Source organism: Nicotiana sylvestris, chromosome 2 (assembly GCF_000393655.2).
Source record: "Nicotiana sylvestris chromosome 2, ASM39365v2, whole genome shotgun sequence".
Classification (NCBI taxonomy): Eukaryota; Viridiplantae; Streptophyta; class Magnoliopsida; order Solanales; family Solanaceae; genus Nicotiana; species Nicotiana sylvestris.
In genome coordinates, this window is record NC_091058.1 from 154,786,013 (window position 1) to 154,797,131 (window position 11,119).

The window sequence follows — 11,119 nt, forward strand, 5'->3', positions numbered from 1 at the left end:
CAAAATAATACCAGATGAAAAAAAAGGCACGGATGACTGTCATGTATCCCCTACGTTCACTTAAAGATAAATGTATGTGGATAGTAAGACGGTAAGGATTTTATGGTCCGATAGTATAACAAGGGACAACTTTCCATAATCCGTATCTTTCCCTTTCAATCAATGTCTCTCTCTTTTAAGAAGCATTCCCTCAATCTCTCTCTCCATAAGCTAATTTCTCTGGGTTAATATACTTCTTCATCTTAAGGTACACTTTTTTATTTATTTATTGTTTTCTTATGTTTTTGTCTTCTTTTCTTCTCTATCTCTATTTCACAAGACCTATATCTAGCTTATAGTTTCCAGGGTACTTTTTCCCCTTTAATTTTGGGTTAATTTTCATCAAACTATCAAAAATGAACCTTTCTTATGTGGACGATAGCACTTCACAAAAAAACTTGAATTATAGATTTTCCGTTGTATCAATTCACGGAATAGCCCCCAATTCGTTTTAATATTTGTATACCTAAGCCAATCAGATAATAAGGAAGGGCAACAATTCAGACAAAAAAGATAAATTTGGCTGAAATTGATTAAGCTAAAGGAGCCAATCTTTCCTATATCGTGACAAAGAAACAAAAAATATTGAATTAGACTATGCACATATGGTATTTGATGATATGCCATGTCCATCTTATGTTATTGTGTACTTACTGATTCCTTTGAGCATTTGCTTTCACTATTCTGTTTCTTTTTTGATGAAGTTCTTCTTTTTTTATGAAGTTCTTTTCTACGTCGAATCTAAGAAATGATGAACTTTTTTTTATTGAAACATTTTGTATAATTCCCTTTCATCGTTATTGTTATCTTTGAGTCAAATGTTTTCATGTTATTTATTTGAAATTTCTTCGGTCTCTTTGAAAGTGTACGTCTCCACTTAGTAAATCTGATGGTGTGTTAATGTGAAATGTTGCTTATGTATACCTTTTCAATGCCAGGTATGATGTGTTATCTAAGTGAACTTCATTAATCCAAATCAAACATATCTAACATCAATACATGTGCACTTAGCATTACTCGTACACACTGAATGATATTTTTTTCCTTTTCTTCTTATGTAGCACTTACATTATAGGTAGTATTATTGCCTATATGTAGATAGTAATATCGCCTATATTGATCAGTCTTGTATAATAGGATATGGACATATCAGAATCTTTCCGATTTCAATATGAATATTAAACTAGTTAATATCCATTTAATATATGATGTAGTACATTCAGAATTTGATATAAATCAATCTTATAGCTAAGAAAAATGCGAATAAGTAAAGTCAAAAAACAAATCGAAAAAAGAATTAAATTGAACAAAACTGTAATACAACAACAAATTAGAAAATCGGATGCGCACCCCTCATTTTATTCTTTTATCCAACCTTAATATCATACGTCTTTAAAAACACATTTCAAAGGTGAAATTGTTACAATAAATGAATTCCAATCTTAATAACTTCATAATTATTAATTAATAATGCATATATATAATAAGCTATCTCAAACACCATTTGTCATATGAATCCCTCCAATTGAAGAAAATACATAAATAATTGAATCTATCTATCTATATCTATAGTATATTAAAAGCACGAAATTTTTTAACGAAATAGTATTCGCCTTTTTTACCCTAAAATAGAATTCACACTTGACAAAATAGTCATTTGATTATTATCCTAATATTTAGAAATAGGCATTTAATTTTTTTACTATTTAGGAATAGTCATTAATTAATTTTCTACTATTTAGGAATAATCATTTAATTATCTAAGTCTAAGTTAAATATAAAAAAATATTTCCAAGAAGGAATCAAATACTATACCTTTTTTTTGACAATATGGATATATATTATATAAAACTAGAAGTTGTTGCTAGTACATATACTTCGAATATGAAAATCGTCACATATTGGTGACCCAATATTTGTGACATTTTGATTCCATAGATAAAATACTATACCTTATTAAAAAGAAATTCTAACTTTTCAGCAATTTTGCTGATTTGTCAAACAAAAAAATTAGGAACTTTTCTTTACCCCTTTTACATTTTGTACTGTAGAAAACTTTTCGAAAAATTATCAAACAAAAAATTAGGAGCTTTTCTTTTACATCTTAGATTGTAAGCCATCCATGTTTCTGCTTTAAACAATTTAATTTGTTCTTTGCACTTGGCAAGTTTGTCTAATTTCAAGTAAGAAAAGAGCTATCCTTAAGGCCCCGTTTGGCGACACATTTTCCCAAAGTAAATTTGAAATTTATTTTCAAAACCCATATTTGGCCATAAATTTTGCCCACATTTTGCCCAAAACCCAAATCCCATATTTCAAATCCCAAAATCAGCTAATAAGCTGATTTTGGGCCAAAATATGACCGTTATATTTTTTTAAAATTCTCAATATTACCCCAAACTTTTATATTTTATAAAAGAGCCCACATTTATTAAGCCCAACTAAACCATATCTGCTCACTTGTCTCTACCGGTTAATAGGGTAACATACTTTAAATTTTATAGCTAGTTACGATCATTTTTTTTTGGACTCATGGATCTTGTAATATTATTGCAATTTGACGAATTGTAATAGCTAGTAATTGTGTTTGTTATTAAAAATGATAATTTTGTACCAAACTTATTTATGTTCAGGAATATGGTTTGTGATAATGATAATGAATGTTATTGATGAAGGTTATGTATATACAATATAACAAGTTTATTTGTTTGGTACTGTTGGATATTTTTTATAGTTTTTAGAACTTGTGGGTATAAGTTAATGTTTCATATTTTCAAATAAAAAGTGAAATATGTTCTGAAAAAACACGTCCAAACACATTTTCATCTTCAAACCAAACTTCACCTAAATCAGATTTTTCAAAATAAATTTGGGATTTATGGCCAAACTCTAGCTAAATCTCCGTAAAATTAGTTTTAATGCAAATTTATTTTCAAAACAAAGAATATTATAACTTCAATTATTGTTTATGGATAAACATATTTTTGTAATATTGACATTTTCTCTTACCCTTCAATTACGTACTATTTTTTCAAAATAATATACATCTAAAATAATAAAATTACTTTATAATAAATAATAGGTCAAACTAAAGCATATTCTCTGTGTGAAATTTGAAGTTGGACATGAATTTGTAAGGAAAAAGTAGTATTTGAAGTTAAGTTTAAAAAAAAGTATTTGAAAGCCATGTTTACCTTTTTAATTTGTTTCTTAAAAGAAGTTTAAAGGTTATAGACGAGCTGAGATACATTGTGAGCAATGTTAACACAAGTTTTAAATGTTTTTTTATATAGAATTAGATAAACACAATCAATATTCTTTAGTTTAAGGAACTTACACCATTTTCTTTATCTTTGTATTTTATAATTCAAGATACTTTTATAATAATATTTTTGTGATTTTTAACAAGTTTATTCATGACACGGGATACACACACGTAAAAATTGCATGGGATAGCCACTTTCTAAAGTGGTATTTAGTTTTTATCCAGCATTTTTAATGCTGAGCAAAAGTAGCCACTAGTCTATTAAAATTAATATGAAAAGACAGTATTACCCTTTCATAATTTCATAAAGGTAAAGCGCAGGAAACTGTTGCATGGAAGTTTACGTTTCCCTCGTTCAAGTGGGAGTTTTCTTCTCTCTTTTAATTTCTCACTGATTTTTTAACACAATCTTTGGTAGACTGCTCGTTGTTCATAATTTTTGCCAAGAATGTATGGTTTCCTATAGATTATAATGGATGAGTGTCATGACTGTCTCTATCTAGTACATAAGTAACAAAAACGGGGCAGAAACATAGGTAATAGAAAACTACGATGATTCTGGAAGAATTTTGTGCACTTCATTTGACATCAATCTTATATGTAAATTGCAATTATTATTATTTATTTATTTGTGAAAAGATACAAATAATGTTTGGTTTTCTGCTACGTTATGGATCCTGAACTTACAGTTATAAGTTCAAAAGTTAAGGACACCTGGTCCTGAACTTCGAGTTCCAAGTTCAAAAGTTTAGGACACTTGGTCCTGAACTTAGAATTACAAGTTCAAAAGTTAAGGACACTTGGTCCTGAACTTAGACTAACAAGCTCAAAAGTTAAGGACAATAGGTCTTGAACTTACAGTTACAAGTTCAAAAGTTAAGGACAATAGGTCATGAAGTCCTGAACTTAGACTAACAAGCTCAAAAGTTAAGGATAATAGGTCTTGAACTTAGGCTAAGAAGCCTAAAAGTTAAGGACAAAAGGTCCTGAACTTACAGTTACAAGTTCAAAAGTTAAAGACAATAGGTCCTGAAGTCCTGAACTTAAACTAACAAGCTCAAACGTTAAGGACAATAGGTCCTGAACTTAGGCTAAGAAGCCCAAAAGTTAAGGACAATAGGTCCTGAACTTAGACTAACAAGCTCAAAAGTTAAGGACACTTGATCCCGAACTTACAGTTACAAGTTCAAAAGTTAAAGACATGTAGTGCTGAAGTTAAATGTAGTCCTGAAGTCCTGAACTTAGAGTTACAAATTCAAAAGTTAAGGACATGTAGTCCTGAAGTCCTGAACTTAGAGTTACAAGTTCAAAAGTTAAGGACATGTAATCCCGAAGTACTGAAGTTAAGTTCAAAAGTTAAGGACATGAGCAGAAGGGTATTTTCGTCCGGGCAGTTAAAGTTTATTAAAGTAGTGGCTAAAGACTAATGATATTTTAAATAGTGGCTTAAAAGTAAATACATGTGTTATTAGTGGCTAACCGTGCACTTTCCCCTACACACGCAGCGTGCGTACAGAGCCCGTGAAATATCGTTCGTCTTTTTACTCTTTTATAATAGAGTTCTCACTGGACAAAATAATCATTATTATCTTATTATTTTCCTAATATTTAGGTTTTAAATTAACTAAAATTTTGGCTATTAAATCTCTTCTTATTTGAATTATGTAAGAACTACTAATATTTAGGAATTTAAATCTTTTCATAACTATAATATTCTTAACATACGGTAGAAGAAGGAATTACAATTGGGCGTTCATGACTTCTTTAGAAGTCTTTATTTTCCTAAAAAAATATTATTTCAAAAAAATATATAAATAATTCGTATTCTTTTATCTTCTCATAATAATAAAAAAATTAATATTGAATAATTAAAGTGGGATGGAAAAAGTAATAAATATTCTCTGGTATAATAAAAAAGGTTAATAATCTAAGTAGGGGTGTGCATTCGAATCGATTTATCGATAAATCGAATCGATTATTTGTTATCGATTTCGAAATTTTCCTTATCGGGTTATCGATTTTAATTTCGATTTTGTCCTCTTCAGTTATCGGTTTATCGATAAACCGATAAGATATACTAAAAAAATAATTTTTTTTACCCTTATTCTATAATACCCTTTCCTTTACCCTAAATCCCTAACTCTTATTTCCCCGACCACATTTAAGGAATGATCATATTTAAAGCTCAAGGGAATGAAGTTCAAATTAATGGAAAACAGAATTAGCCGTGATAATGTAGTTAGTTTTGTTTTTTTATACCATTGGAGTGTTGGTGTCATACATTTGATCTCTTACTTTAGTTTCGTTGCATGTGCGTGTTGACACAATTTTTATGTTATAAACGGTGTTCGTCTTATTTAGCTTCTTTTTGTCCATATTAGTTAGGCGTGTTTATAGCGATATACTTTCCGTGGAATCCCGCAAATTTTCTTATTTGTATAATCGATAACCGAATCGATAAGTCCCAAAAATCAATAAATCGGAATCGAACAAATCGAAATCTTATTGAAACGATAAAGATAAGCATATGTACAAATCGATAAGTAATTATCGATAAGGGTCAAAATCGAATCGATAAATCGAATGCCCCTAAATCTAAGCATCTAAGTTAGCCACCAAATATTTTTTTCTTAATATTGATATGGTTTTCTTAAAAAACTTAAAAACTTACCCATGGAGATAGTGTGCACGCGTGTCATAACACTAGTTGACCTATATGTCGTGTATTCATCTACTTCTAAAGTCAAACAAGTCAATAGTGTTCTATTTTTCCCGTTCACGAATCAGAGGGGAAAAAAAAAATCAAATTGGGAGGTTCCTAACGGCGGCATGGAAGTGAACGGGGACGACGGCGAACCAGCGGCGAAATCTCCAGCTGAAGAAGAAATGACTACATTTTCTCGCCACAATTTCGGAAATTCTGGAAACACCGACGACGGCTTCTCCGTCACCATCATCGAGGTCTTTCCTCTCTTTTAGTATATTTCTCTAATTTCAGCACTCTATATTATATAAAAATTCAAACAACAACAACAAAGGATAAAGAACTCCATACAGCTAACTTCTTTTTGGCATGTAAATAGAACATGAAAGAAGAGTACGGTTTATTCGTATGGCCTTGCAGTATTGTTCTAGCCGAGTACATTTGGCAACAAAAATCACGCTTTACTGGCGCTACTGTGGTTGAGGTAAGGAACCTCATTTTATTGTTTTACTTATTGAAAATTTTATAACTTCGTTGCCTTTTATTGGTCTTTAGCTCGAATAAAGGAGGACGGTTGCAGTAAGTAACTCTATTGTAAAACTAGTGGGTTTATAATGAATCCTCAATATATTGTTGAGTTTTAGTTATATACACTGTCATGTTTTACACTATCAGCTCAACCAAAGGATAGTTACATGGAAATCTCCTTAAAATATACAACAACAACAGCCGAGTGTAATCTTACAAGTGGATTATGGGGAGCAGAGCCAGAGCTAGGATTTAAGCTGTATGGGTTCTAAATTACAAATCCAGGGTCTCAGAAAAAGTCATTGGGTTTTCTACTACTGTAGCTCCGCCCCTGACTACATATGAGTGTTTTCTTCTTAATAAGGGCATAAGACCACTCCATGTGAATGCAAGTTAGTCTCACTAAGAAACTAAAAACAAGAAAGTAGGACAACAACCACATACCTTGTCTGGCGACAGACTTCAAGTTTGAAATTTTGGAAAGAATCAAAGCACAAATTGACAAAGAGAATGAAGTTCAAAATGTGGGGCAACCCTAGAATCAAAGATTAAAAATCAGATTTCGTATAAATTGTCAAATATAAAATATAAGAGGAAAACATGAAGAAAAAAAATCAGAAAAGAAGAGTTGAAGAAGAAAAATAGGGTGCAACTTCTAAGGGAGAAAGAGCATACCCTAGCTTTTTTGATTTTGGAGTTAAGAAGATTAGAAGAGACAACCTTATGGTTTATTTATTCCCTAAAAAGAATAAATGGAGTAGTTTAAAGGAAGGCAAAGCGTGATTTAGACTTTGAAGTTGTCTGGGATTACGACATCGTTTACTTTCTGCTTTCTTAAAAAGAAAAATTGTAAAAAAAAAGAAAATAGCACACTGCTTTTGAAGGGATTCGAACCCACGTGCTCTCCAAGCGAACCCAAAACTCTTACCATTGAACCCAAACCTCTTTTGTTACTGGGTTCGGTATGATATATTTATGTATAAACAATAAATTTTTCAATACAAATACAGAGTCTCGGAAAAAGTCACTGGGTTCGCCTGAACCCACACCCTCTACTGTGGCTCCGCCCCTGATGGGGGGTAGTATGTACGCAGCCTTACCCCTACGCTGGAAGGGCAGAGAGACTGTTTCCGATATATAATTTGAAATGTGAGATATATAATTTGAAAATAAGACACGTTACTTGACGGATGGTGTAAAATTCCTTAAACTGATGGTCTACATAACTTAAGAACTCTTATTGTTTGGTTTCTTCGATACGGACTTGAAACAGGTTTAAAGGAGCGAAATGAATATTAAAGATTTATATGACCGACTCAAACTAGTTTGGGATTGACGCGTAGCAGCAGCAGTAGTAGTTGTTGTTTGTCTGTTGCCTACTTTGCGTACTCTGCTTTAGTTTTAGTTTGAATAGTGTTATATTTACTTCCTTTTTGTTCATCATATTACAGCTTGGGGCAGGGACCTCGTTGCCTGGGCTGGTTGCTGCAAAAGTGGGTGCAGTTGTAACGCTCACTGATGATTCAAGCAGAGTGGAGGTGTGATTTTTTATTTTTATTTTTTTGAGTAGTTTTCTAATAGACACCAGATTGAGAATTCATTATTTGATCATAGTCGTGGAGACAGTGCTCAAACCCGGGTGCTCAAACCATGGATATATTACATATCTATATTACTGGTATGATAATTGGATTCAAGAACTGAGCATAGAATTGATGTGCAGCGGGAATTGAGTATTAGGAATTATTGATAACAAAGAAGTGCTTGACCTTTTCTTTTCTCTTCTTTATTTTCTTAGCTATTTCTTACCTTGGAGCATCCGTGTATCTTTGAGGCCATTATTGTCATAAAAAATATGTTGTCCTCACAACAATTCTGGTTACAACAACAACAACAATGCCTCAGTCCCAAACAAGTTAGGGACAACCGTGCTGGTAACTCAAAGTAATATGCTTACAGAAACTGTTGAATTGTTCTGGGTTTTAACTTGTAGGTTTTGTCCAAGGATGCTTTTTGGAAATAGAGCTGCCATTGACCCTGTTCTCCCACACTCATCTGCTGCTTCAATATTATTAAACAACAATCTGAACGTGCAATGGTGACTGATGTAATTGAATGACTAAGCTATAGATGTTAGTAGGTAGGGTAGGAAGCACCTACCCTGAATAAGAACGTCTCAAAATTTTGTGGGAATTATTAGTCAGCACCTGAGCTTCCAAAATTGATACTTATCAGTTTTACTATAACTGCTTGTTTGTGGAACTACAGGTGGTCACTCATATGAGAAGACAATGCGACTTAAATGATATCAAGTGCAAGGTAATCCACACGCTTTTGTTTGCTATATGCAACTTGTCATTCCACATGACACATTTTGTGTAGAAGGGTAAAGTTGTGTGAGTTTTACTTGAGTATCTAAGAGCGTGTAGAATGCCTTGGACAGAGGCGGCTCAACGATATTTGTGACCTAAAGCTTAAGAAAAGACCTTAAATTTATTGTAATAAATTATATATATTCAATCTTATTTGATTTTTTTCTTTTTTGTTTTGTAATAATGGTTTACGGATCATCTTGTACGTATTTTGGCCCTTCACTCGGCTACCTGCTAGCTCACACCATTGAAGACATCTAGTAACTCCACTCACCAAGGCTTCAAAGATCCTTTTATAAGAAACATCCGCGTTTAAGATACAATTTTGTAAGTTCCCATCATCTAATGATCTTAATTTTGTACTATTAAGTAGATGTTAAAATAATTTAATACATTTAAAATAGTTTAAGTGTATTTGAAATTGAAAAAAAGACTTGATCTACTCTTTATAAGATAATCTACTTTAAAAGATATTACAAGAGACGTTGTTTGTATTTATTTTATTATCATTGTTGTCGTCAAACTTTTTTTTTTGCCATATTGCATATTTATTATGAATTTTTTTTATCTGAATAACCTCTATTTTTCTTCTTCTAAATAGCGTCGAAAAAGCAATGAAACTTAAATCTGGTATTTGATAATATGAAAAATTTGGGCCTCTTGGAACATTGATAGTTTTATGCATTTCTCCTCCGTAGGCTTTATGAAGGTCTTGTTTCTTTTCTTGATTTTGCGTGTGATATCTATTTGAAGTCTTCCATTTTCACATTGCTCGTACTGTTGTTGAAGTGTTTTTTTCATTTTATCTTCTAGATACGTGGACTTACCTGGGGTGTGTGGGATGCACAAACCTTCTCTCTGTGCCCAAACATTATCCTTGGAGCTGATGTCCTATATGACAGTTGTGGTAGGTTTATTTCTTTATATATCTTGTTCTTTCCTTGTTTTCTGAATCTGCCTACTGAAGTTGAAATGTCTTTCTTGCTTGCTTACCAAGCCTTTGATGATCTCTTTGCAACTGTGACATTTTTACTCCAGAATTGCCCATCATCCGTCTTTATTACTACATATCATAACAGAAGGTATGTTTCTGACCTCTCTTCTCACTTTAGGTTCAGCTAAGGATTATTTTCTTGTGTAATTTGCTCATTCAGATGTAGAGATGATCCAACTCCTGAGGGAAATGTTTCCTCTGATTGCTTTAAACCATGTGTAGTGGGCATCACCTAATTGGATTCTTGATGGTGAAATGGGGCCTGAAGTGTGTTAAGCTTCTTGATGGGTTCTCATTCATGCCATCACACAAGACGTCTAGTTTGAGTGGTAACATTCAATTGGCTGAGATTATTTTGGACGCAGCAAACAGAGACGATACAAAATTGATGTGACTGAACTCAAGTGTGATGGTGCCAAATACTAGGTCCTGCTTACATATTTTACTTCTTCCATTGTAAGTGATCTAAAATTTAACTATATAGCACTCTTTAGAAATCTTTCCTGCAGTCTTTTTCTCGTTTTTATTTTCTAAAGGATTCCATAGGTTGTAATCGTTCAGGTTTCGATGTAAATAACTTGTGATCAACTAATCATCACCTGCACATCAATAGAAGTGACCAGTGCATTTGTGTCCTCTCTTTCTGTGTGCTTTTTCTGGGGGAAAGGAAACTTACTATCACCATTGCATCTCTCGCAGCAAAGGCTAAAATATCTGAACATGAGACTATGCTGTGGCAAAGAGCTTCAACTGCTTTCTTCACATTATCAATGACTTAGAATGCAAGCAAAGAAGCATTAGAGGGACCATCTTTTTCTGCCAAGTTCTTTCCCTTGGAGTTCAGCATAACAGAAGCATCACAAACCTTCAAGAAGGTTCATGGGGTAAAAATGAACAATTTGCTTAGCAATGGGAGGGAAAAGTGTGAGAAAGTGTAACTATTATATGGATGAAACATCATGAAATGCATCCTAAGACAGGCACTGTTTTCTCCATCTTTGACGGGTCGGCATGAGAACATGTTTTAGCGTAGTAATTTGAACTAAGGGCATTCCCTTGACTCTTTAAGGTAGATGGCAAAACAAGTAATGAGCTCAACTATGCAACAAAATACGCCATTGGCTCTATATGCCTACTAGGAACTCTAGACCAAAGTTGTGTAATTGCTTTGGAATTTGTTGATAAAAAATGGTTGGTGAAAACAGTGAATTTGGTTG

At 32.7% G+C, this 11,119-nt stretch overlaps 1 protein-coding gene across 7 annotated transcripts; it reads left to right on the forward strand.

Annotated features, from left to right (window-relative positions):
- Positions 1-230: 230 nt before the first annotated feature.
- On the forward strand, positions 231-11,119 carry LOC104221109 (uncharacterized). 7 transcript variants are annotated; one of them, XM_009772096.2, is made up of 9 exons: positions 231-247; positions 6,092-6,265; positions 6,388-6,492; positions 7,988-8,074; positions 8,805-8,855; positions 9,722-9,815; positions 9,906-9,990; positions 10,125-10,358; positions 10,602-11,119. In XM_009772096.2, the coding sequence occupies exons 2-8, from the start codon at positions 6,134-6,136 to the stop codon at positions 10,294-10,296; spliced, it is 726 nt and encodes a 241-aa protein (XP_009770398.1). In that variant the 5' UTR covers positions 231-247; positions 6,092-6,133; the 3' UTR covers positions 10,297-10,358; positions 10,602-11,119. The 7 variants fall into 7 exon arrangements, with proteins under 7 accessions (XP_009770398.1, XP_009770401.1, XP_009770408.1 ...); XM_009772097.2 differs by lacking the exon at positions 231-247 and having other exon boundaries at positions 6,046-6,265; positions 10,449-11,119; XM_009772098.2 differs by lacking the exon at positions 231-247 and having other exon boundaries at positions 6,046-6,265; positions 10,464-11,119.